Source organism: Eumetopias jubatus, unplaced genomic scaffold (assembly GCF_037043125.1).
Source record: "Eumetopias jubatus isolate StellerSeaLion01/CBP00866 unplaced genomic scaffold, mEumJub1_p1.0 scaffold_10, whole genome shotgun sequence".
Lineage (NCBI taxonomy): Eukaryota > Metazoa > Chordata > Mammalia > Carnivora > Otariidae > Eumetopias > Eumetopias jubatus.
Window position 1 is genome coordinate 56,946,732 of NW_028274816.1, and position 27,629 is coordinate 56,974,360.

The window sequence follows — 27,629 nt, forward strand, 5'->3', positions numbered from 1 at the left end:
TTATAACTGTTAGAATGGCTTTTATCAAAAAGACAAACAATAACAAGTGTTGATAAAGATGTGGGGAAAAGGAAACGCTCGTGCATTGTTGGAGGGAAAGTAAATCCATGGTATGGAGCTCCCTCAGAATATCAGAAATAGGACTACCGTATGACCCAGCAGCCCCACTTGTGTGTATATATCCGAAGGAAATGAAATCAGCCTCTCAAAGAGCTACCTGAGCCCCACGTTCATTGACACATTATTCACAGTAACCAAGACATGTAAGCAACCTCCTTCAAGAACAAAAATTCAACTAAATGGTTTTATTCAATGATTCATGAATCAGGCAGCAACCCTTCTTGTAAAGAGACAGGGGCTCAGGGGTGTGGTACAAAAATGGAAGGTTTCGTGGGCAGAAGGAGGCCAGGGCAAGAAAATTACTAGCAAAAGAAAGGAGCACCTAGGTGGCTCAGTTGGTTAAGCGTCTGACTCTTGATTTTGACTCAAGTCATGATCTCAGGGTCCTGGGATCCAGTCCTGTGTCAGGCTCCACACTCAGCATGGAGTCTGCTTGAGATTCTCTCTTTCCTTCTCCCTCTACCCCTCCCCCTGCTTGTGCTTGCTCTCTTTCTCTCTCTAAATAAATAAGTGGATAAATGGAATCTTTAAAAAAAATAAATCAGTAAGTGCTATGCAATCAAAACAAGGAGAGGAAATAATAGGAAAACAATGAAGTCTCAGAGAACTATGGGACAACAACAAAAATCTAACATTCATACCATCAGAGTCCCAGAAGGAGAGGAGAAAGAAATGCAGGGTTGAAAAAAATATATTAAGGAGCGCCTGAGTAGCTCAGTATGTTAAGCATCTGACTCTTGATTTTGGCTCAGGTCTTGATCTCAGGGTCATGAGTTCAAGCCAAGACCCATGTTGGGTTCCACACTGGGCATGGAGCCTACTTTAAGATAGATAGATAGATAGATGATGTAGATACAGATATATAACCAGATACGTATACACACACACACACACACATATTTAATATATATCTTTAAAGAAATAATATTTGTAAATTTTCAAGCTTGGTGAGAAAACATAAACCTACAAATTTAAAAATTGAGTGAATTCCAAATAGGAAAAACCCAAAGAAATCCATACCCAGATCTATCATAATCTAAGTGCTGAAAACTAAAGACAAAGAAAACAAATCTTGAAAATAGCCAGAGAGGGGCACCTGGGCGGCTCAATCGGTTAAGCGTCTGCCTTCGGTGCAGGTCATGATCCCAGGGTCCTGGGATCGAGCCCCATGTCAGGCTCCCTGCTAAGTGGGGAGTCTGCTTCTCCCTCTCCTCCCCATTTGTGCTCTCTCTTGCTCTCTCTGTCACTATCTGCCTGTCTCTCTCAAATAAATAAATAAAATCTTTTAAAAAAAAAAGAAAAAGAAAATAGCCAGAGAAAAATGATACATTCTATATAGGGAAGCAATCTGAATGACTGCAGATTTCTCATTAGGAACCATGAAAACCAGAAATAAATGGCTGAAAAAAAAGAACTGCCATTATGCCCAGAAAAATATCTTTCAGGAATGAAAGTAATATAAAGACATCTCTAGATGAAGGGAAATTAAGTGAATCCATAGTCAGGAGATCTGCTTTAAAAGAATTGCTGGGGTGCCTGGTCGGCTCAGTCTGTAGGGTCTGCAAGTCTTGACTTCAGGGTCATGAGTTTGAACCGCATGTTGGGTGTAGAGATCACTAAAAAAACTAAGCTTAAAAAAAAAAAAGAATCGCCAAAAGAAGTTCAATGAAATTTAGAATTATCAGGATTACAAGAGAAGGTGCAACATAAATGGTAAATATCTGGGCATATGTCATAGATTATACTCCTCATTTTAAAAACATACTCAGGGCGCCTGGGTGGCTCAGTTGGTTAAGCGACTGCCTTCGGCTCAGGTCATGATCCTGGCGTCCCGGGATCGAGTCCCGCATCGGGCTCCCTGCTCAGCGGGGAGTCTGCTTCGCCCTCTGACCCTCCCCCCTCTCATGTGCCCTCTCTCTCTCTCTCATTCTTGCTCTCTCAAATAAATAAATATTTTTAAAAAATCTATTCTTAAAAAAAAAAAAATACTCAGCAATTGAAAGTAAAAAACAGGGGCATCATTTGGCTCAGTCGATTAGGCATCTGACTCCTGATGTCAGCTCAGGTCATGAATTGAGAGTCGAGAGATGGAGACCTGCCTCAGGTTCTGTGCTCAGCACAGAGTCTGCCTGAGACTCTCTCTCTCTCTCTTTCTCTGTCCCTCTGCCCCTCCTCCCACTCATGCTCTCTCCGTATCTCTCTCTAAAATAAATAAATAAATAAATAGAAAGGAAAAAACATATATAACATTCTTCCGATTGGGACCTTATTATATAGAGAGGGAATATTGAAAACAACTGGGTCATAAAAGGTACCATGGCCAAAATGGTGCTAAGGTTTCTAGATTCCACTGTAATTAGCACAGTATGGATACTAGGACTGATGCATTCAGGATGTATCTTTTCATCTCTAGCGCAATCACTAAAAAATCCACAACCACAATTGTCAAAAACAACAAATTGAGGTGGAATACTAAAAACTCTTCCCATAAGCCCTAAAAAAGCCAAGAAAGGACAGGTAGGCATGCAGCACGAAGGGAATAAACAGAAAACAAATACTAAAATGGCAGACCTAGGCTAAACCTTAACATTGCCAGAATTATGTTAAATGTAAATGGCTGAACACACCCTTTAAAAAGCAGAGATTGTCAAAATGGGTTAAAAAAAACAAAAACAAACTGACCCAACTATATGCTGTCTCCCACGAACTCGCTTCAAATATAAGGAAATAACTGGGTTCAAAGTGAAAGGATAGCATTAGTTATGTCGCGCAAACACTGGTCCAGAATAAGCTGCGATGGATATAAAATGGCAGGGTTCAATGGCAAAACCCAAATGTCAGGCTCTGCTTATTTTCGTGACATACCTAGCCAGGAGGGCCTCTCTCAGAATAAGCTGGATGCTCCTCCTTTCCCCCCTTGCTGCTTCTGTGGATACCATTAATCCGTATTCCTCCCCTGGGTTCCATGGAGCTGCTCCATGGAGTTGGATGTGCCCATTCCTGGTACCAGCCTGTATACCAGAGGCAAAAGGTTTTCTGCCAACATTTGCATTTGCTTCCAGTCCTGAGCGCTATTCCGTCAAGGGACTTCATCATTCTAGTATAAATAGCAATAGATAAAATGTTAAAGACATAGCATATTAAAAAAAAAAAAATTAAAGCTTGTGAATGTCATGAATGTCCTCAACAGAGAGTTTTTGTAAGCCTTCCTGGCTTCTATGGGCGCCTGGGTGGCTCAGTTGGTTAAGCGACTGCCTTCGGCTCAGGTCATGATCCTGGAGTCCCGGGATCGAGTCCCGTATCGGGCTCCCTGCTCAGCGGGGAGTCTGCTTCTCCCTCTGACCCTCTTCCCTCTCGTGCTCTCTATCTCTCCTTCTCTCTCTCTCTCTAATAAATAAATAAATTCTTTAAAAAAAAAAAAAAAAGCCTTCCTGGCTTCTGTTCTGAGCAAGGGACACAGCGGAGGTAATGTTCACTGGAATTGCTTCTCACATGACTCAGGAGAACTGGTCTCCCTGGGCCCTGTCAATCATAAACACATCTGCCCTTGCCTTCCTCTGCCCAGATTTCCAAGAAATGTGCCAATGGATGAAATAGGAATTTTTTTTAACCTGGCTTAAAAAACATTTAGTGTGAATATTCCTACTCTCTTCAGATATTCTCGAGGTTAAGGTATGAGGATACAGTAATAGGTATCTGCCAAGTTATCATCAGTCCTCAAAAAAACCTGTGTGGTGGGTAGGTGTTACCTGGACCTTTTTTGTCTTGGACACCGAACTCAATGATCACACGTCTGCTTATCCATTTTCCTTCTTTAAAAAAAAAAAAAAAGATTTATTTCATTTACTTATTTGAGAGAGAGAGTGAGAAGAGTGGGGGGAGGGGCAGAGGGAGAGGACCTCAGGCAGACTCCCTGCTTAATGTAGAGCCAAATGCGCGGCTCAATCTCATCATGACCCTGAGATCACAAGCTGAGTTGAAATCAAGAGTCAGATGCTTAAGCTCCTGAGCCACCCAAGCACCCATTTATCCATTTTCAATGGCGAACACTGGATTCTCTCTACCTGAGTATCAGCCTGAGTCATTGTAAACTCTGCTGGCTGAGGTAGGACATCAGGTAAGGGTCTCTTTGATTAAGGCTCCTGAAGAGTATCTCCAGGGCCTGGGGCCCTTTCTTCTCCACCATCGTCAGCAAGGTTTCATTCTTCCTCCGCTGTGTTGGCAACCGCTGCACCAGCTCCTTCTCTTCCTCAGTGAAGACCTCACTGTCCTGAAGATCATCCAGTACTCCATTCAGGTCCCCCAGCCTGGCTTGCAGCTGCCGGCGGTACTCCTTCATAAAGGCCACGCCTGGGCAGAAGAAAGAGTTGCAGACTCAGAAAGGGATAGGTCACTTACGGGGTTCAGGAACTATGCCCAGCTTAAAGACATTTCTCTTTTTTCTTTTTCTTTTTTTTTTTTTTGAGTCGGCTCCAGGCCCAGCATGGAGCCCAAAATGGGGCTTGAACTGATGACCCTGAGTTAAGAGCTGAACTGAGATCAAGAGTCACACACTTAACTGACTCAGCCACCCAGGCACCCAAAAAGGTAATTGCTTTCTATGTACAACTCATGCCTCTAGAACTTCTCTTCTAAACACAGTGACTCAGGGGCACCTGGGTGGCTCAGTTGGTTAAACGACTGCCTTCGGCTCAGGTCATGATCCCGGAGTCCTGGGATCGAGTCCCACATCAGGCTCCCAGCTCAGCGGGGAGTCTGCTTCTCCCTGTGACCCTCTCCCCTCTCGTGCTGTTTCTCTCTCTCTTGCTCTCTCATAAATAAATGAATAAAATCTTTAAAATAAATAAATAAATAAATAAACACAGTGGCTCAGATCATTAATGTCCAGTCATCGCAACTGTAACCAGACAGCTTAATTTAATGATGGGATTTCTGTGAAGTCTTGGCGTTTCTATTGAAAAGTCATTGGAAGAGTACGTTCAGTGACTCCTCAATTTGAATGAATGAAGTTGCGGTCACAGAAGTATATTCAGTTTAACCTATTCTGGCGGCCTCAATTGATTTCACCCCGCCCATTTGTTTAGCAACTTCTATTCAGTCTTCCTAACTGGACGCAAACTTCACTTTTTTCCTCTCTCCAGGATGCCCTCTGAAACTTTTCAACTCCCTCAATGTGAGATCTGAGACCCCCGTCTTATCCTCTCCTAAATCCCTCTCATTTTCCTCTGGAAGACATACCACAACGGTATTTTGATGAGCACTGTGAAATCAGCTTTGTTGTTTTCACCTGCTGGAATAGAAACCCCATGAGTGCGGGGTATGTGTCTGTCTCTGGCTACACTCCGTACAGGGTTGCTACTTCATGGCCATTGCCATGTTTACTCTGACACTCCTCCATGATTCTCTGGGGAAGCCAGCCAAAGTGTTTTGACAGGACTAGACAAGAGTGGTAGATATAGGGCGCCTGGGTGGCTCAGTTGGTTGAGCGACTGCCTTCGGCTCAGGTCATGATGCTGGAGTCCCGGGATCGAGTCCCGCATCGGGCTCCCTGCTCAGCGGGGAGTCTGCTTCTCCCTCTGACCCTCCCCCCCTCTCATGTGTTCTCTCTCTCTCTCTCTCTCTCTCATTCTTGCTCTCTCAAATAAATAAAATCTTAAAAAAAAAAGAGTGGTAGATATAAAACGCAAATATACATACCCCGAATATTTAGTATGCGATAGGCATTCAATAAGCTGCATTTGTCATCATGATCTTTTTTTTTAGATTTTATTTATTTGACAGAGACAGACAGCGAGAGAGGGGACACAAGCAGGGGGAGTGGGAGAGGGAGAAGCAGGCTTCCCGCGGAGCAGGGAGCCCGACGCGGGGCTCGATCCCAGGACCCTCGGATCATGACCTGAGCCGAAGGCAGACGCTTGACCATCTGAGCCACCCAGGTGTCCCAGGATGCTGGTATTAAATACAAGATGGCACCAGGCCAAAAGGGAAAGAGGGGGAAAGGGATGTCATGCTTCACAGTGCGTGCTGGCCAGAATGAAGATTTGACTCAAGATGTGGGCTGGCAGCAGCTTCTGAAGGGTCTTAGCAAATGAGGTTCAGTTGTATCCTTCTGACAACAGGTGGCAGCAGATACCTCTTGCTCCAAGAGCTTGCGGCCTAGGAAGGGTGGAGACCTTTTCTTGGTGCTACATCCTCACCACCTACATAAAATCCTTTCAGTTTCCTTTGTGAAATCATCTTTGCCTCATCCTTAACCAAGATCTCTGGTTGGGTTTGAACCCAATTGCAACTTGATTTTTCTTCAGTTAGCTGCCTCTCTGGACCTCCTGACAATCACCCCAGCCGGCCAGGAAATGGGTCTGTCGCCCATTCCAAGCCAATGTGACACCTGAGGTGCCTTCTCTTCAATGAGACGGATCAGGAGATGCTCTCTTTCTCCTCCTGGATGATCTGTTTTGGGATAAGAGGCCTGTCACTTTTACTGTGTGGAGCCTGACAATCAAAGCCAACAATATGGAAGGCAGAATGGAGTCCTCTGAATCTTGGGCCCATATTTTATTTTATTAAAAAAAAAATTTTATTATTATTTTCTTTAGTAATACTCTACTCCCAAGGTGGCACTTGAACTCACAACACCAAGACCAAGAGTCACATGTTCTTCTGACTGAGCCAGCCAGGTCCCCTTTGACTCCTTACTTTGAATAATTTCTTTCTCTGCTACCTACCAACTCCAGGAACCTTAACCAATTCCCAGCTAATCCCTGTCCTTGATTTTTACAACAGCCTCATAAGCCGGTTCCCACTTCCTGTCCATTCCCTCACCCATGGTCATCCACACTGTTCAGAACAGGGACTGCATTACTACCCACCCTTCCAAAGTCCCCCTTTGCCTTCAGCCTCGGGTCCAGAAGAAGTTCAACCATCATCCTTATGCTTTCAACTTCTGTTTCTTGCCTGCCTCTGGTCTCATGTGGCCTCCGTCCGTCTAAATTTTCATCTCCAGCCATATCGATGCACTTTCACTTATAGTTCACCAGATGCAAGACATTTTCCCCAATAAGATGTGGCTGCATGTTCAGAGTCTGCATATTATACCCTCTCATGAATTCACTGGAGTGGGTCATGCTCTCTGTCTTTGTCTCTGACACCACTCAGTTTTTGTAAATGAAGAGAAGGTATGATCCCTTATTGAGACACATCACACCACTCAAAGACCTCCTGAAATCAGACACATCCCTTGACTTTTGGTGTAAACACTGCACTTGCGGCACCTGGGTAGCTCGGTCATTGAGCGTCTGCCTTCGGGGTCCTGGGATCGAGTCCCGCATGGGGCTCTCTGCTCAGCGGGAAGCCTGCTTCTCCTTCTCCCGCTCCCCCTGCTTGTGTTCCCTCTCTCGCTGTGTCTGTCTCTGTCAAATAAATAAATAAAATCTTTAAAACAAAACACAACATTGCACTAACCTGAGAAAGGAGGAGGGACCAATGTGGCATGAAACTTGAGGTCCACTAGGAAGAAAGGAAAAGTTGGGAGAATGAAATGAGCCATTTACCTTTATTTAGTTTTTCCTTTTTTAAAAGTTTTTTAAGGTTTTTTGGGTTTTTTGTTGCTGTTTTTATTTTTTTATTTTTTTTTATTTTTTTGTAATCTCTACACCCAACATGAGGCTTGAATTCACAACCCCGAGATCAAGAGTTGCTGGCTCTTCTGACTGAGCCAGCCAGGTGCCCCTATAGTTTCTCTAGTCTTTGATGTAATGCGCTAAAATAATTTAATTCCATTTCCTAAGTTAAGGATCCCACTGGAACATTGATATACTAATGGAACCCAATTAAGTAGAAGGTCACTCACCGCCCATTAAGGAAATGCATCAGAGGAAGGAACACATTTTTCCAATATTCTTTCTTATTTATAAGCCAAAACGTGAAGAAATGTGAAAGCTATGGTAAAATTGTCACACCGTTCTACATAAATTATCTTCTAGGCAAATGTATTTTAAACACAAAATACCATCATGAAGTGAGTACATTTGAACAATAAGTGATGGTATTCTTTAGACCCTATAATACTGGGACAGTTGATAGTGCAGAACTTTTACGTTGGACATTCTTCTAAGTTGGTGGGAGATTTGCCAGTTGGAGCAACCATTTGGAAGAATCACTAAAGTGTGTTTACCATTAAGACTTCCACATGGTCTTCCATTTTCTTTGTAAAAGCCCTGCTGTTGTTTAAATTTCTGATAAATTTTGGGTCTTTCTTCCTTCAGCAACTGTTTAGTCCCTTTGTATGGCAACAACTATAAAATTGCCCAGAAGATAGAACTAAATTGACTTTCTGCTTCTTCTGATTCTTATAATTAGCATCTCCTGTTCACTACCACCTAGGTATGAGAGGTTCCAATTCTGCACACCAAGAGCCATCCCTACCCCAGGCACACATGACCACTGCCAGCGCTTTTGCTTCAACTCAACATTGACTATAAACTGGCAGTAGATTTGTTTTCTTCTCTGGGATGGGGCCATAAACAGACCTTCTCCTCTGATATACTTCACTACAACCAAGGGGACAGGTACATGATTTTTTTCTTCCTCCCCAAACTTCAGCCTCATATTTTTACCTACCTGGCTTCACCCAAGTGTGCCAGACCAAAGTCTTGTGTCTTTTGTTCGTAACTTTAAGTACAATTGGTTCCTCCATCTTCCCAGCATAGACTTTAGAGAATACCTGGATTTCTCCAGGACTCCTGTAGGATAATTTCAACTCCTAGAGGAAACATTCCATAAAGTATCAGGAGGTTGGGAGTGGGGTGAAAAGACCTGTTGCCTGCAGTGAACTGGCCACTGAAATATACTCCATTTCCTATATAGTCTCACGGCTGGATGAGGGAATAACAGAGGTAGAATGGTCAACAATCTTTTAAGTTTACAATTTTAGGAAATAGTATTATTCCATGGAAGGAAAGATAGCCCAGCTCTTATCAGGATATGGTTCAGAGAATAATCACCTGAGCTACTGACCTTCCACCGGTCTTCCATTTTTTTTCATGTATACAAAATATTTTGAAACCCGAGTTAAATAATGCCCCAGGTCAAATTCTACTGACCTTGGGCATTATTTCCAGGTGAGGTGAACTGGACACAATGTAACGGGAACCAAAATTCAGGGGATCCACTGGGGGTGAGGTCTGCAGACGCACACCATGAAACTTAGCTTCTTCATCATCTATTGCCTGAGGAAAAAGAAAAGAAGCAAATCAGGAGGCATAGCTAAAAGTAAATAAGCAAAAAAATATATATATATATACACACATATATATACAAATATATATATGTTTATATATATCAACGGGCCTCTGGACATGAGGGGATGTATTTTTTTTATATTTTATTTTTAAGTAATCTCTGTACCCAATGTGGAGCTCAAACGCACAACCCTGAGGTCCACAGTTGCATGCTCCTCCGACTGAGCCAGCCAGGCGCCCCATAGAGGGATGTGTTGATAAAATTTTACTGGTGGTTATCTCGGAGCTAGGGATTTCTTTCTCTTTTTTTTCTTCTTCTTAGAGGTAGAGAGATGGGGGAGGGGCAGAGGGAGACTCAAAGAGAATCTTAAGCAGGCTCCACACTCAGCAGAGAGCCCAACTCTGGACTCCATCTCAAGACCCTGAGATCATGACCTGAGCCGACATCAAAGGTCAGACGCCCAACCAACCGAGCCACCTGGGCATTCCCCAAGGCATTTCTTTTTATCACAAATCTCTGTATAGGATGATTTTTCTTCATATAATGTGGCGGGGATTGTCTGAGTGTGCCTCAAATCTGGGGACAAGGGCGCCTGGGTGGCTCAGTTGGTTAGGCGACTGCCTTCGGCTCGGGTCATGATCCTGGAGTCCCTCATCGGGTTCCCTGCTCGGCGGGGAGTCTGCTTCTCCCTCTCCCAACTCCCCCTGCTTGTGTTCCCTCTCTCGCTGTGTCTCTCTCTGTCAAATAAATAAATAAAATCCTTAAAAAATAATAGAAAAATAAAAAATTAAAAAAACTTTAAAAATTATTTTAAATGAGGAGATATGTTTAACTGAAATTATAATAATAAGAGACTGGAACTTAAACAACCGAATACATCAGTATAACAATGATAGGTTATCGCTGAGAGCAGATTTCTACAGATAGTGGGACAGACTCCTGTACTTAGCTTGTCTTATGGATTGAAACTGATTCCCTTTCCCTTTCTTATTTTTTATCGCACGTGTCAGATCACATATATTTTTCCTGTACCACAAGCATTTCCATCTTCCAAACAACCTTTGGTAGTCCTGCCTTTGTCTGTTTTGTCCACTGATGCATCCCCAGCCACTAAAATAGTGCTTGGAATAGGTAAAGCACAGAATAAATATTTTTGATTGGATCAATGGATTTCCATGGAGCTGCACTGTTGAGCAGAAATATAACGCAAGCCCCAAGTATAATTTCAAATTTTCTAGTGGCCGCATTAAAAAAAAAAAAAAAAAAAAAGGGGCGCCTGGGTGGCTCAGTTGGTTAAGCGACTGCCTTCGGCTCAGGTCATGATCCTGGAGTCCCGGGATCGAGTCCCGCATCGGGCTCCCTGCTCGGCGGGGAGTCTGCTTCTCCCTCTGACCGTCTTCCCTCTCGTGCTCTCTATCTCTCATTCTCTCTCTCTCAAATAAATAAATAAAAATCTTTAAAAAAAAAGCAAAAAGAAGCAGATGAAAGTACTATTACTAATATATTTATGAAGTATTTCATATTACCCCACATATTATCCTTTAAATATGTAATCAATATAATTAACATGTATATACTTTCATCATATTATATCTTCAAAATCTTTGTTTATTTAAAAAAAAAAGTTATTACACCTCTAACCTGAAGGACTCAACAGCCAGGCATGGCAACTGGCTACCGTATTGCATTGTGCAGCTCACCACATAAGCAGGGAGAATTCTCAGGGCAACAAGCGATATTTTGAGCTTATCTTGTGTTTTCAAGTGAAGAAAAGGTTTCTCCACTCTTCTTCCCCTCCCAAGAGAGGAAGACAGACCACATTTCATTCCTTCTGTCAACAACATTTCATGTGTGACTACAACAGGCCTTATACTGTGCTTTTAACTAACTTGTGATTAAGAGGAAGGGGTCCCTCCCACGTACAGAGTTTACAATCAACAAAAATACAGACAATAAGCAAATAAAGAGATTTATGAGGCCAGTGGAGGGAAAGAAGAGGGTGCGATGATGGTACTAGAGCCAAATGCTGCCATGGCCAAAGGAGATGACTTGGTTTATGTCCCAAGTGTAATAAGGATTCATGGAAGAGTCTTGGCCAAGAAGAGGTGTGATTATTTATGTTTGTAAAAGATCTCCCTGTCGCCAGATAAAAAGTGGAAGCTACATGTACAAAAATGGAACTGGTGGGAGAAGTCTGAAGGCCTGAGTCGTATTTCCAGCGGAAGTCAGCGGAGGCTGGGTCCATCACTGGCAGTGGCAAAGAGGAAATGAAACTGCTTCGAGTCACATTATGAAAGTAAACTCTAAAAGCAAAGAGAGCTGGACTTGAGCGTCTCCTTACTTATTTACTGTCTGTTGCTCTGTAGATTGCAAGCTCCAAAAGATTTCATAGACTATTACGAAAGTAAAACTCATGGAGATGGAGCGTACGTTGGATGAGGAAAGGCAGTGAAACCGAGAGATGGAAGATAGACTCTAGATCTGGGACCAAATCACTTAGTGGAACTTGGTTTTATATCCTCCATGGAGAAGAGAGTTGAAAGAGCAGGGCAGTTTTGGGGAAGATAAGGAGGTTAACACATGAGGTAGGTATGCTGATGGGCAGTCGAGTGGGCGCATTCAGCCGGGCAGTTCACAGTTGGAGCTCTGCAGGGTCCAGGACAGGGATACAGACTTGGGAATCCTCTCCTTAAGTGGGATTTGGTGACAGGACTGAGAACGGTCACTAAGACCATCAGTGAGTTTGGGAGATGAGGGGTTTCAGAGCAAGCACCTGCAGAAGTGAAGACTTGGAAGAGGGACCAGAATGGTTAACTGGGAGATCGGGGAAATGGGATGTGAAGGAATAACAGAGAGGATTGTCATCAAGGAAGGGTGAGGCCAACAGCACAACATGCTGTCAGACGTCAGGGAAGAATCATCCAGTGGAGATGTTGAAGATTTTATTTATTTGTTTGAGAGAGAGAATGAGAGAGAGAGCATGAGAGGGGGGAGGGTCCGAGGGAGAAGCAGACTCCCCGCCGAGCAGGGAGCCCGACGCGGGACTCGATCCCGGGACTCCAGGATCATGACCCGAGCCGAAGGCAGTCGCCCAACCAACTGAGCCACCCAGGCGTCCCTAGATATTATTAATTTCAAATCTACAATGAAATCTCTGCATTACTCCTTCTGCCATTCCCCATAAGTCTCGTCCTCTGTTTTCCTCCTCCTTAAAAGCCAGAAAAGGCAGCTCCATTTTTAGTAGAACTGAATTCCTGTTGCAGATCCTTGCATATGGCTCAGGAGTCAGCACCTACAGACTGAACTCATGGAGGGTGATTCATGCTTCTATCAATGAAAGCCGTGCCTTGACTTTTCTGTTCAATATGGAAACAGAATGTCGAAGGTGATAGGCTGACAATGTAATTCTCATATCTTCCCCAAAATCTGCCAGCCTTACCTTCATTAGCAAGGAGTCGCTGGGGATAAGGTACAAGTGAAATTTAGAATCTTCAGGGTGGAAGTGATAATAGATCAGGACCGTGGAAGTGATGGGGACGGAAACACTGGACCCACTGGCGATTCTCAGCAGGATCCCCATCAGAGAGAAGCTGGGGTTTTCCAGGACTGCACAGAAAGGCTTCACTCGGGCTGGCGGCTCTAGGACCATCCCCTCATCCTTAAAATGGGCAACTCGGAACCAAGAGATATCGACCTCATTTGCTGTAGGACAACCACAAAGGCAATCAGACAGCGTTCCCCCAACATCCCCACGGCCTCCCCTCTCCCCTCCTTACCTGGGAGGGAGATGATGTGGGGGAGGTGGATTTCAGTAATGACCCCCTCGGGCTCCACGGGGACCTCAAACAAAGGGCCTGCCACCATCCACTGCTCCTCGTGCTGTAACTTCAGGTCCAGATGCTGACCCCAAGAATCGAACGCAATCCTCACAGTCACCGCTGCCGTTACCGAGAAGCCAAGGTGTGTCGCTGGCCATAGATAGAAGCCAGCCGTGGGGAAGTGGACGCTGAAAGGAGCCAGAGTGATAGTCATGCTGAGAGAAAACCAGGACTTTGATTTAAAGAACAAAAGTGCAGAGGGAAGGGGCGCCCGGGTGGCTCAACCGTTAAGCGTCTGCCTTCGGCTCAGGTCATGATCCCAGGGTCCTGGGATCGAGCCCCACATCGGGCTCCCTGCTCCGCGGGAGGCCTGCTTCTCCCTCCTCCACTCCCCCAGCTTGTGTTCCCTCTCTCGCTGTGTCTCTCTCTCTGTGTCAAATAAATAAAATCTTAAAAAAAAAAAAAAAAGTGCAGAGGGATGTGGAGTTTGGGGTGGAGCAAGGTTCAAGACCCATCTGTGACTTTCACTACATTAGAAAACTCTAGGGATTTAATTAAACTCTCTGAGCCCCAATTTCTCTGTATTCTACATATGTTGAAATTAACATACCAACTCAGTGCGTAGAATACAGAGGATATTGACAAAATTTCAGATGTCTTAGGGGATGGATCACATACCCTATCGTGTAGGTGTATACATGTAAATATCACGCAGCGTATCCCTCCTTTACAGGAGAATTATATTGAAACAATCAGCATCTTTGATTCTTACCTGTATCTGTTTGCGTTCTTATCCATCAACTCAATATCCACATTTCCTTCAGGTCCTAGAAACTGATTACTTTTACAAGCTGGTTCAACCCCAGAAAAAAGTTTAGGAGCCTGGAGGGGCACTAGTGTCTTCTCTTCCAAGCAAATCTCTTCTGAAAAATACACATTGCCTGTGTGAGATGCAGACTGTTAGACATGGCATGACCTGAAGGAGCCCTGGCTGTTGGATTACACATGTCCCGTTGGGAATCCAGACATCAGAGAGAAGGGTATGTGGGGAGAACAAGGGGCTTCGTTCTTTGACTCCAGACAAAGAAAGGCACAAGAATGTTCTTTGCTCTACTGAAACTGCACCCCAAATTTAAAAAGGGAGCCAGGCTGGGTGGCTTGGGGGGCGGCGGTGCGGTATTGCCTCCGGCAGGAACCACAGCAACTAAATTTCTACAATGGTCCCAAGAAGCAGCTAATACCTGATGCTGGAGAAGGAAGGCAAGTCCATAAAAGGAACAAGCAGGAAAGCTGAAGAGGCAAAGGCACATCTGTTCATTCTAGTGTTCGCCACCACCCATCCCAAGGCGCCCCAGACCGTCCCCTGGTTCCCCGAGTGTTTCCATCACCCCGCTGGGAGAGCCTGCCCAGCACCACTTGGAGACCCTCCACGCGTGGGCTGCTGGACTCTACCCCCACTATTCAGGCTCTGGGCAAGGAGGATTGGCATAGAATAAATATCTGTATCCTGGATGATAGAAGTCTCTGATATACTGTGCTTTGAGAAAATTGGTTTATCAAGATTTACATATGATGGAATCTCATTTTGCAGAGAACAGGGATTTTGTATAGGAAAAAATGAATGCTCTCAAACAGTTACCTAACCACTCAGAGCTTTTTTTCTCCTGTGTAAGATGGAGAGACTAATGTTACCTGCACCTTAAAGAACTGCTCTGAATCTTGGTACCTGGCCGTGTGGTACCTCAAGAAAATGGCACACAATGTCAGCTATTCGTTATGTGAGTACAGATGAGTCTACCCCATCACCACGTGGCTGGTAAGCACAGGAGCTGGGCTGAGTATCAGGATACGGCCAACACCAACACCTGCTCTCCTTGAACCTCATGTGGCTTTCAAACTACTTCACACCAAGTGGGACAGTTTCCAACCATGAGCACTTGGAGGTGGAGCATGTAATGACAAGATGGAAGATAGTCAAGTCAGGTAAATTTTTCCAAGGCAACACAGTGATTATTGGGGCGTGTACATGCTGAATTTGAAGATGGAGCCTATAAGAAAGTCCTAAAGGTGAAATGAAGTCATAAGAAAGAACTCTTAATCCAATAGGACTGGTGTCCCGGTGTCCTTATATGAAGAGGAAGAGAGGACAGATCTTTCTGTCTGTCTGTCTGTCTCTCTCTCTCTCTGGATACACAGAGGAAAAGCCATGTGAGGACCCAGGGAGAAGGTGGCCATCTACAAGCCAGGAAGAGAGCCTTCACCAGAGACCAGATCTGCCAGCACCTTGATCTGAGACTTCCAGCCTCCAGAACGATGAGAAAATGAACTTCTATTGTTGAAGTGCCCTAGTCTGGGGCATTTTGTTATGGCAGCCCTAGGAGACTCAATACAACAGGAATGTCTCCTAACCCAAAGCAATCAGAGTGCAAATGTCACAAAAGATCAAGACCCTTAACCACACATTGCTTATTTTTCGAGGTCCTAGCATGGATTAGGTTAAAAGAAAACAGACTCCTTTTAATTAACCCAAACACGACCCAGTGCTGCCACAGCTCCCCTCCTACCTGGAAGATTTCTTACCTCTGAGTTTGCTTTTATTTGTCTTTGCAATAGAGTCTACACCATCCACTCATAGAGCTTCCACGGATAATAAAAAGAGAATGTGTTTAATATCACCAAGAGAGGGTTTGGAATATGGAATCCATTCCAGGCATAATATCCAAGATTGCAAGTGCTTTGAATTCCCATTTAAGTTGTAGGGAGGATGGGGTTAGAGATTAGAAAAATTGCTTTGGGAGCACCTGGGTGGCTCAGTCAGTTAAGCGGCTGCCTTCAGCTCAGATCACGATCCCAGGGTCCTGGGATGGAGCCCCACATCAGACTCCCTGCTCAGTGGGGAGTCTGCTTCTCCCTCTCCCTCTGCCTGCCGATCCCCCCTCTCATGTTCTCTCTCTCTGTGTCAAATGAATAAATAAAATCTTTTTTAAAAAGCTTTATAAAAAAATTGCTTTTGATCGGCAACATCACAAAGGACTTCAAAACTTCTCCTCCATGTAAAACAAAAGGACATTTCCATCAGCCCATTGACACACCCCCTGCATAATCTCTACATTAGCCAATTACCTGATTCTTGTGTCTGTGAAGACTCCTGGTCTGATTCACTTCTGACTGGGGCCCTTTAGTGTCAAAAAAAAAAGAAAATATTAGAAATCAGTTAACAAGGGGTGCCTGACTGGCTCAAGAGCATGTGGCTGTTGATATTAGAGTCGTGAGTTTGAGCCCCATGTTGGGGGTAGAGATTACTTAAAAATAAAATCTTAAAAGAAAAAAAAAGAAATCAGTTCACACAATAAAATGAAGAGGATGTGATTAAAAGCTAGAGCTGTTTTGCCCAAACAACGGCTGTAGCCAAAAGGGCCATTTAAACTTTCAATTAGAGGCCCTGGGTGGCTCAGTCGGTTGTATCTGCCTTCAGCTCAGGTCATGGTCTCAGGGTCCTGGGATTGAGCCCCACATCGGCCTCCCTGCTCAGCAGAGGAGTCTGCTTCTCCCTGTCCCTTGGCCCCTTCCTCCCGGCTCGTGCACTCTCTCTCTCTCTCAAATAAATAAATAAATAAATAAATAAATAAATAAATAAAATCTGTTTTAAAAAATAAATAAATAAACTTTCAATTAAACCTGGGTAGCTCAGTCTGTTGAGCATCTGACTCTTGATTTTGGCTAAGGTCATGATCTCAGGGCTGTGAGATGGAGCCCTGTGTCAGACTCCACACTCACCTCCGAGTCCGCCTGAGATTCTCTCTCTCCCTCTCTCCCTCACCCAGCTCATGCACTGTCTCTCTCTCTCTCTCTCTCTCTCTCTCAAATAAATAAATAAAATCCAAAAGAAAAAAATTTTTTAAAAAGAAAGAGTTGTGTTTTTTTTTTTTCTCAAAAATTCTCCCATGGTGCCTCAGTAACAGGAGATGAAATCATCATTCAGGGAGATTTTACAGATGACATATTGGAGGTCATTCAGGAAAAATGAACAGAGGTGGATGATGACGGCACTGAGGATCTTGGAGAAGCAAAGAAGTGATTTTTGGAAAATTCATCTATATTTAATGGTCAAAACCGAGTGTTGATATGGCCAGAAGGAGAGAGGCCTTTAAAAAAAAAAAAATGTATATTTATCCTACAGTAAAACTGTAGACTACCCTCACCCTTGGTATTTGCACTTTTCTGGATGAGGCTGCTTGTTTTTTTCTTTTTTTTTAACTGCCAAAGTCTAATAAACAGGGGAGGCTGACATGCTTATGCATGAAACAGAATTTAGTCAAATAAACATTTGGGGTCATTTGGTAAAAATAAATAAATTGAAAATACATAAATAAACCGATAAATGACTCTGATTGGTGTCCTATGACTGTTGGAATAAAAACACTGAATTACCAGTTGACTCGTGGGTGGAATACATGCTCCCATAGCAGTGTTCCCGAACTTGACTGCACCTGGGAAGCTTTCCCCAATACATGGGTCACAGCCCAGATCAATTTAATCAGGGGGCTAGAAGTGGGACCTCAGCATCATTACTTTTAAAGCTTCCCAAATGATTCCAGTATTTAGCCAAAGTTGATAACTGTGATCTATAGGGTGAGCTAGTGGTTCACGAAGTAAGCGCCTGGTTGTGAGAAATCTGCCCTAACCCAGGTGATATTTTCTGGGTGAGGACAACCAACTCAATCCAATCTCTGTCTTGGAGAGTTGGAAATGTGGAACGAATCAAGACCAGGGGAATCATACAGCAAGAGTCCTAGCTCCTAAGAAGGGCTATGATGACAGAGGACCAAAGCACTGATTTCTTTGGGTACAGTAGTTATTGCATGATTGATGCTGTGGGATCATGAAATGTCATCTAATTTCACTGACATTTTCTTAGATTCTCTTGATTTCTTGCTCTATACGTGTAATCCTTGATCCCCGGATTCCTTATATATTCCTTGATATCTCTATTCACTTCACCATGAAAGGGATTCACAGAGAAACTGATAGATAGACTAAGGCTATAAAGAACAAGTATTTGGAGAAATGGAGTTAAAAAGAATCTGTAGCTCTTTTCTCAAAAGGGTTTTGGGCAAGTCATGTGAGAGAACCTTGACCTGCGCTCCTAAGTCTTGGTGCTGTGTCTGGGGCCACAAAATCAGCCATGGATTATGTCAGCCCCATGCAATGCGCTGAGGGTAAATACACCACCTTCTGTTCTCTCATGGTGCTTGTGCACGCTGGGTTCCAACGGGTGGCTGCGGTTGGGATTTAGGAGGTGGAAGGAAGCCACTGGTAAGCGGGAGCCAGCTCACCCCAGATCATGGAATTCGATTGTTACATTCTCCAGGAATTTAGTGCGTAGATTGTTAAACATGTTAACATTGTCAACATAAAATTAAATTCTATAAAATTTTCATTTAAATAGACCTATTTTACAAACAAAAGTAATAAATGTTGAAAACTTATTACTTTCTAATTCTTTTACTACATCTTACTATACTCTGTGCTCTTTTGTTTTTAAGTTTAGTTATTTAGGGCGCCTGGGTGGCTCAGGTGGTTAAGCGTCTGCCTTCAGCTCAGGTCATGATCCCAGGGTCTTGGGATCGAGTCCCGCATCGGGCTCCCTGCTCCCTGGGAGTCTGCTTCTCCCTCTGCCTCTCTCTCTCTCTCTCTCTGTTTCTCTCTCTCTCTCTCTGTCTCTCATGAATAAATAAATAAAATCTTAAAAAACAAAAAAACAAAACAAAACAAAAAGTTTAGTTATTTATTTTTTTGTAATCTCTACACCCAAGTCGGGCTTAAACTCAGGGTCCCAAGATCACGAGTCTCATGCTCCACTGACTCACCCAGCCAGGCACCTAGCCATGCTCAGGGACATCATCTTGGTAGTTTGCAATCCACGATGATGGAAGTAGTCACCCCACAGAAATTGGCAAACACTACAAATAAAGTCTTTCCCCCACCTTCCTGTGGGGAACTGGTGCTGAACAATTTCTAGCACACCACTTCAGGGACCCCACTCCATCCTTCAGCTTCAAGAGCAGGCTGTTTCCCAGAGCACTGAGTTGGTTACTTGCATTGATGCCCAGCTCAATCAATGGTCTTTGCATCAGTTACTGCCTTTTTGTGTAGAGCTCTCAAGACTTCTTTTTTTTTTTTTTAAGATTTTATTTATTTATTCATGAGAGAGATAGGCAGAGGGAGAAGCAGGCTCCCAAGGAGCAGGGAGCCCGACGCGGGACTCGATCCCAGGACCCAGGGATCATGACCTGAGCCACCCAGGCGCCCGAGCTCTCAAGACTTTTGAAGGAAGAGGTGATTGGCCTCATTCAGAAATTTCTGGTTTGTTGGTAAGACTGGATAAATAATTCATTCTCCCCGATTCCTGTATAAGTGACCCAAATCCCGATTCTCATGTGCCCCTGTGATATCAAGGAACGGAATCCAACACTACCATCAACATTCCCCGGGTAGGGGCGCCTGGGTGGCTCAGTCATTAAGCGTCTGCCTCCGGCTCAGGTCATGGTCCCAGGGTCCTGGGATCGAGCCCCGCATCGGGCTCCCTGCTCGGCGGGAAGCCTGCTTCTCCCTCTCCCACTCCCCCTGCTCATGTTCCCTCTCTCGCTGTGTCTCCCTCTGTCAAATAGATAAATAAAATCTTTAAAAAAAAAACATTCCCCGTGTAATCACTCCCCTTACCTGGAAAATGCTTCCTCACAGGATTGAGGTCCAGCAGCAGGGATGTACGGTGCTGGCTCTACTGTTATCTCTTTTTCACATTCTGAGGAAGGACAAAGCTGGAAGTCCTTGTCTAACATCCTAATTCTTCTGTATACAGATTTATCACCAACTTCACTGGAAAACAGAAGGCAAGTTGTGTTATGAAAACAGCATGGAGGCCTGGTGGCAGGACAATCTCTGCAGCATGACTTTATGTTAATTAAAAGCCCTAGACCCCATGCTTTGTCTTTAGGGAAATCTTCTCTCAAGCCCCCGTAACTCCATCTCACTCCTCATTATAATGGATTTAACTGTGTTTCTACGTCCCGCTCAACATTAATCTTTCCATCCTGGGGAAGCAGAACTGAGTGGATTCTCAACACCTAGTACTTTCTGTAAGGTTTTATTTCATGATGGGCTGTTTTTGGTGTTTTTTTTTCTTTTTAAGAAATTTTTTTTTAAGATTTATTTATTTATTTTGAGAGAGAGAGAGAGAGAGAGAGCGCACACGAGAGGGGGGAGGGCCGGAGGGAGAAGCAGGCTCCCCGCTGAGCAGGGAGCCCGATGCGGGACTCGATCCCGGGACTCCAGGATCATGACCTGAGCTGAAGGCAGTCGCTTAACCGACTGAGCCACCCAGGCGCCCTCATGATGGGCTGTTGACCTAAGTGACCTTGGTGAGAATTTTTGAGAGAAGAGAAGATTCCTAGCGTATCTTCCCCCTTACCCATCACTGGTGCCCAAGAGAATGGGATCCTACTGTGATTGAAATTCTAGGACATCAGTGAGGTTTTATATGTGCTATAAAAACTCATGTAGTACTATTTCTCTGCTTCAGGCTCCTGGCTCCACATGGTGAGGGACACATGAGGATGCTAAGAGGGAAGGAAACAACAGACATCAGGCTTATTTTCTTCTTCTACTGGGGATCCTCATCCAGATATAGAATAGAAAAGCCCTACGCTGGGTGATTTCTTCTTCACACTTGAGAGCCGGTCTCTGGTCTCGCTTGGCTGGCTGGGATCAAGATTGGGGTTAGGAGTGTCCTTTGGGCCAGTATCTGTACTGTCTAACATGAGAGCCAGTAGCCCCGTGCGCCAATTTAAACTTAAATTTTGGGACACCTGGTTGGCTCAGTTGGTTAAGCATCTGCATTCAGCTCTGGTTATGATCCCAGAGCCCTGGGATCGAGTCCCCCATCAGGCTCCTTGCTCAGTGGGGAGCCTGCTTCTCCCTCTGCCTGCCGTTCTCCCTGCCGTTCTCTCTCTCTGCCAAATAAATAACACCTTTTGAAAAAATAAAAAATCAACCTAAATTTTAAGTAATTAAATTTGAAAATCAGATTCTCACTTGAACTAGCCATATTGCAAGTGCCCCAACACCACAAATGGCCAATGGTTTCCATATTAGACACTCTGGATATGAAATATGTCTCTCATGGCAAAAATCCCGTTGATAACCCTGACCTGAATCATCTGCAACCGTCCAGCTGACTAGAGACTGGTACTGGGGTATCTGGCATTGACTGGTTCAACCAAATAAAGTGGTTCTTTGAGAAGGGGTGGATGGGCAAAGCAACCGAGGAATTCTTGCGTTCAGCAGCAATATTTCCCAGCTTGTCAAATATTACCTTGAAACAAAGTCTGTATCTGAGTTAATAGTCCTGGATCATGGTCAATTTCCTGGTTTTGACAATGACCACTATTATAAAAGATATTATCATTAGGGGAAGCTGGGTTGAGCGTACATTTTTGCTCCTTTTGTACTGTTTTTGCTACTTCTCATGAGTCTTAAACTGTCTCAAAATAAAAAGTTATAATGACGAAAAAGAAAGAAGAAATATGCTGATTTTTACACAAAATAATCTAAATGTCTTTGATTTTCATGGATCTCTATGAGACAGAGGGACAAAATCCAAAATTGTCCACTTTTCCCCACTGCATATAGTGTCCCTTACCTATAACCCCCTTGAAAACATCGGGTGTCAGCAAAGCAGGTGAACTTCCGCCTTGCTCCTGACATGTAATTGGGCTCTGGGGACCGTTCCTCTGTGCTTCCAATGCAGCAGCACCCACGCGGCCTGGGAAAACACAAGGGAGTTGTAATTTGATTATGTGTGAGGAACTTGATGGTGGGACGGTCTCTTCACTGTGAGGCAGGGAAAGTAACACAAATTGGATGTTCCATCTTACGAGAGGCATTCTCTGATGTCCGCCCTGGGATCCACTTATTTCACAGTGTTAACTATTTCTCTGTCTCCACTCAGCAAACAGTGATCTCATCTCGGGAGGCATGCCTCATTTGATTCTCAACCCCTCATGTTCATCACATATATATGTAATACCTGCTAAGACTCACGACAGACTCATATGTAACTTGCATAACGATATTGCGTACTGGTAACGTAGGGGGTGTAGGAAGTTCCCTATTCTTCGGTTATCCTTCACCAGTCCTAGACAGGAGGAACTTTTATAAAGTTGCACAACACCAGATGAATTATACTTCCCCTAAAGCAGTATCTCTTTGGAGACTAAAGAGACAAGAAATGACAGTGCCAGCCTACGGATTCTTAGAACTTACACTCGTGTCAAAATCGTGGCTTCACGGGCGCCTGGGTGGCTCGGATGGTTGGGTGTCTGCCTTCGGCTCGGGTCGTGATCCCAGGGTCCTGGGATCGAGTCCCACATCGGGCTCCTTGCTCGGCAGGGAGTCTGCTTCTCCCGCTCCCTTGCCTCTCCCCCTGCTTGTTCTTTCTCTGTCTCTCTCACAAGTGAATAAATAAAATCTTTAAAAAAAAAATTGTGGCTTCACTCTCTTAGTTAAATATCAGTTTTCTGACTTTTAAATAAGGATATAACAGGGGCGCCTGGGAAGCCTGCTTCTCCCTCTCCCGCTCCCCCTGCTTGTGTTCCCTCTCTCGCTGTGTCTCTCTCTGTCAAATAAATAAATAAAATCTTTAAAAAATAAATAAATAGGAGTTATTTTATTTTATATATAACCCTCTGTGTGCAAATACAAGAGATATTGAAGTAAATCCTAGATCGGAGAAGTGATATCACCAACATGGTGGTAGAGGAGACCCCAGCCTCCATTCCCCTGATGAAGATCCACAATGACACAGCTATCCACAAACGGAAACAGCTCTGGGAAGCATCTGGAATCCACAGAAGAATTTGCAGTGGGTCAAAAAAACTGGAGAAGAAACACAGAAAATGAGAAGGAAGAAGAGCTTCATTTTGCACACACCACCTTGCAACTTTTAAGTTAGAGAGATGACTTCGTTCCTTAAACCTCACGAACCAACCTCTGCTAGCTTCCAACTTGTCCTCTGCAGTTTCCATACCTCTCTCAGCCTTCAGAGAATTGGAGAGTCAGGGGCTTGCTCTGGATGAGGCTTTGGCTCAAGGGAATGTTGTGGCTGCTTTGATCTTCCATCCAGACCCTTAAACTTTCTCCGCATCAGCAATAAGGCTGTTTGTCTTTCTTCTCATCCCTGTGTTCACTGGAAGAGCACTTTTCATTTCCTTCTAGAACTTTCCATTGCATTCACAACTTGGCCAACTGGCACAAGAGGCCCAGCTTTTGGCCTGTCTCCACTCTCAACATGCCTTCCTCACTAAGCATCATCATTTCTAGCTTTTGATTTAAACTGGGAAATGTGTGACTCTTCCTTTGGCTGGAACACTGAGTGGGGGTATTAATGAGCCCAGTTTTGACAATGTTGTCTCGGGGATGAGGGAGGCCTGAGGAGAGAGAGATGGGGACAGGCAGGCCAGTGGAGGGGTCAGAACACACACAACATGTATTGATTAAGTTCACCATCTTATAAGGGCCAGGTTCATTACAATAGTAATGTAGGATTGCAGGGGTTTTGTCTCCCAGAGTGGAAGAATGAATCTCGCCCCTATAAAAGGGTGAATGAAGTGAAAGTTTATCAAGTGAAGGTGAGAGCAGAAAGGACAGAAAAAGCTCTCTAGAGTGAGAGAGGTCCCAAATGGGCTGCCACTGAGGGCCTTTGGGCCAGTCTTATATTGTAAACTTGACAAGGCAGCTTGTGGCCTTGAGAGTCTTGTGCTGTCTTGGTTTGAGCAAGGACTATTGATAACACCCGTAGTGACGGACTTCCTTGATGTCTGGTCATTTTCTGTGACCACGCTGTAGCCGCCAAAGAAAATTACTCCCTAACATCTGGGGCCAGGTGGTCTGGTCTATTCCCTCATCTCTTGTTCACTCCGTCTTAGCACTTCTGCCTGCCAGGAAGAGCTTCAGAGCCCAGCCGGGGGCCCCCTGCCTTCTTTGCCTGTCCCTTAACCCTTCCTTTATTCATTCCTCCCTCTGGAATAGAATCCTTCAATGCCATTAGGGAACGAGGACGATGACCACTTTGGCTGCTTCCTGCTGCAATGGGGCAGCATGCTGTATGGCAGTTAGTACCTATCCAGGGTTTGGGCGCCTGGGTGGCTCAGTCGGTTGAGCGACTGCCTTCGGCTCAGGTCGTGATCCCGGAGCCCCGGGCTCGAGTCCCGCATCGGGCTCCCTGCTCGGCGGGGAGTCTGCTTCTCCCTCGGACCCTCCCCCTGCTCATGCTCTCTTTCTCTCTCATTCTCGCTCTCAAATAAATTAAATCTTTAAAAAAAAAAAAAGAATCTAACCAGGGTTTGGTCTAGAGGCCCGTGGTATGGTTTCGGGGAGTCGTGATGGACAGCAGGCAATACATGCATCAGCACATGCAAAAGAAAATCAAGCTCAAAATTGTGATCACATCTCTTAATAAGATCCCCAGTTACCAATTCCATTAAACAGACCAGTGGATATCTTGATCTTATGTAATTGATGACGAATGTCCCCTATTAATAGGGACTCCTTGTAAGAGTTAAGTGTAATGTTTTGTTTTGTTTTTAAAGATTTTATTTATTTATTTGACACACAGAGAGAGAGAGGGAGAGAGCACAAGCAGGGGGAGCGGCAGGCAGAGGGAGAAGCAGGCTTCCTGCATGAGCAGGGAGCCTGATGTGGGGCTCGATCCCAGGACCCTGGGATCATGACCTGAGCTGAAGGCAGCGGTTTAACCAACTGAGCCACCCAGGCGCCCCAGGAGTTAAGTGTAATGTTAAAACAACACATATGAAGAAACTCCTCACATCCTAAGTGGTGTAGTCATAGTAGATAATCAACATTGGCCTGGTTTTTGAGAAGTCCCTCTCTGACCTCACAATTTTTGGTTAAGTGCATCTAGCACCCGGGAAGTATCATTTAGAGTCCTGCTGCGTAAACATACTGTTTTGCTTATTTTATGTGTAGTCCTAGCGTAAGTCCCTGGAGACCCACCAAAAAGGCAGCCAAAGCTATTGTGTCAATTACTCTGAAGTTTACCTCAAGTTGTCTAGCTTAGGCAAACACCTTTTTTTTGGTATTCTTTATTGTTATGTTAATCACCATACATCATTAGTTTTTGATGTAGTGTTGCATGATTCATTGTTTGTGCGTAACACCCAGTGCTCCACGCAGACTGTGCCCTCTTTAATACCCATCACCAGGCTAACCCATCCCCCCACCCCCCTCCTCTGGAACCCTCAGTTTGTTTCTCAGAGTCCATCGTCTCTCATGGTTCGTCTCCCCCTCCGACTTACTCCCCTTCATTCTTCCCCTCCTGCTAACTTCTTTTTTTTTTTCTTAACATATATTGCATTATTTGTTTCAGAGGTACAGATCTGGGATTCAACAGTCCTGCACAATTCACAGCGCTCACCACAGCACATACCCTCCCCAATGTCTATCACCCAGCCACCCCATCCCTCCCACCCCCCACCACTCCAGCAACCCTCAGTGTGTTTCCTGAGATTAAGAATTCCTCATATCAGTGAGGTCATATGATACATGTCTCTCTCTGATTGACTTATTTCACTCAGCATAACACCCTCCAGTTCCATCCACGTCGTTGCAAATGGCAAGATCTCATTCCTTTTGGTGGCTGCATAATATTCCATTGTGTATATATACCACATCTTCTTTATCCATTCATCTGTCGATGGACATCTTGGCTCTTTCCACAGTCTGGCTATTGGGGACATTGCTGCTATAAACACTGGGGTGCACGTACCCCTTCGGATCCCTACATTTGTATCTTTGTGGTAAATACCCAGTAGTGCAACTGCTGGATCGAACGGTAGCTCTATTTTCAACTGTTTGAGGAACCTCCCTACTGTTTTCCAGAGTGGCTGCCCCAGCTTGCATTCCCACCAACAGTGTAGGAGGGTTGCCCCTTCTCCACATCCCCGCCAACATCTGTCGTTTCCTGACTTGCTAATTTTAGCCATTCTGACCGGTGTGAGGTGGTATCTCATTGAGGTTTTGATTTGGATTTCCCTGAAGGCAAACAACTTTTAAAGACAACCAGACTAGGATTTAACATCCACAAAGGTGGGTTATTGAAACATAATTTCTCTCTATAATAACCCTCATTTTTAGATTTAGCCAAATCAAGACTAATTTGTTTGCAAAACAAGTCCAACTTTAACAAACTTGTTTTAATTATTTAGATAAGCTCAGCAAGAATAGCACTTGGCCATACAGATCTTTTTTTTTTTTATGTTCAGTTAGCCACCATATAGTACATCATTAGTTTTTGATGTAGTGTTCAATGATTCATTAGTTGCGTATAACACCCAGTGCTCATCACAACACGTGCCCTCCTAATGCCCATCACCCGGCCGTATAGATCTAAAATTTGCTTTGCTGGAAGTTTTTACAAGGAGTCTCTAGGTTGAACTCTTAGTAGCCTCACCAGGCCAGAAGCCACGCCAAGCACTTACCATCAGACATGCCTGCAATACCAGTAGATTTGGGTGAATTCCTCTTCACGAGGCCCCCAAAGTATCCTGAGTTTCCTGCACCTGCCAGGAAGCGACATTCTTTACTCACCCTGGGGAGGCTGCTGGAAACTTTAGAAGCAGGGTATCAGGCCAACACTTCCAAGGCGCTTTATGGCTCCACGTTTCATAAAGTCAACTTCAGTTCCTTAAGCTGTCTGGTCATATCTGAAATTATACATGTCTTTCTCAAATATGACATTCCTGTCAAAGCCTTGGCAAAATAACCAATGTTTCTAATGGTGTCCTGTTACAAGGAGAACAGATTCTTATTGAACTTGTGCAAATGACTATAATTGCCATGGAAGAAAGACTATTCAGAGAGACCTTTTGAATTTCAGAGGATGTAGAGAGAAAAGTTAACTGCTTCAGTTTGTTTACAAATGCATACTTGATTCCGTTTCTGGAGTCATAGTTTTCTTTTTTTTTTTTAAGATTTTATTTATTTATTTGAGAAAGAGAGAATGAGAGACAGAGAGCACGAGAGGGAAGAGGGTCAGAGGGAGAAGCAGACTCCCCATTGAGCAGGGAGCCCGACACGGGACTCGATCCCGGGACTCCAGGATCACGACCTGAGCCGAAGGCAGTTGTTTAACCAACTGAGCCACCCAGGCGCCGAGTCATAGTTTTCTTAAGAGAAAGTTGTTGTTTTTTTTTTAAGATTTTATTTATTTATTCATGAGAGACAGAGGGAGAGAGAGAGAGAGAAGCAGAGGGAGAAGCAGACTCCCCGCTGAGCAGGGAGCCCGATGCGGGACTCGATCCTGGGACTCCAGGATCATGACCTGAGCCAAAGGCAGTCGCTTAACCAACTGAGCCACCCAGGCGCCCGAAAACT

At 44.4% G+C, this 27,629-nt stretch overlaps 1 protein-coding gene across 13 annotated transcripts in view; it reads right to left on the minus strand.

Moving 5' to 3' along the window:
• Window positions 1-27,629, minus strand: part of CARD8 (caspase recruitment domain family member 8) — a 33,359-nt gene continuing 5,730 nt past the window's right edge. Inside the window, exons 2-14 of one of the 13 annotated variants that reach the window (XM_088027697.1) lie at window positions 26,844-26,959; window positions 22,503-23,114; window positions 21,880-22,002; window positions 19,902-20,057; window positions 16,302-16,354; window positions 13,951-14,119; window positions 13,137-13,366; window positions 12,800-13,062; window positions 9,222-9,347; window positions 8,740-8,881; window positions 7,582-7,626; window positions 4,185-4,470; window positions 1-3,217 (exon numbers count right to left, since the gene is read on the minus strand). In XM_088027697.1, coding sequence (XP_087883823.1) covers window positions 4,202-4,470; window positions 7,582-7,626; window positions 8,740-8,881; window positions 9,222-9,347; window positions 12,800-13,062; window positions 13,137-13,366; window positions 13,951-14,119; window positions 16,302-16,354; window positions 19,902-20,057; window positions 21,880-22,002; window positions 22,503-22,609 — 1,683 coding nt within the window. In that variant the 5' untranslated portion in view covers window positions 22,610-23,114; window positions 26,844-26,959 and the 3' untranslated portion in view covers window positions 1-3,217; window positions 4,185-4,201. The other 12 variants (XM_088027695.1, XM_088027696.1, XM_088027694.1 and 9 more) reach the window with 12 other exon arrangements.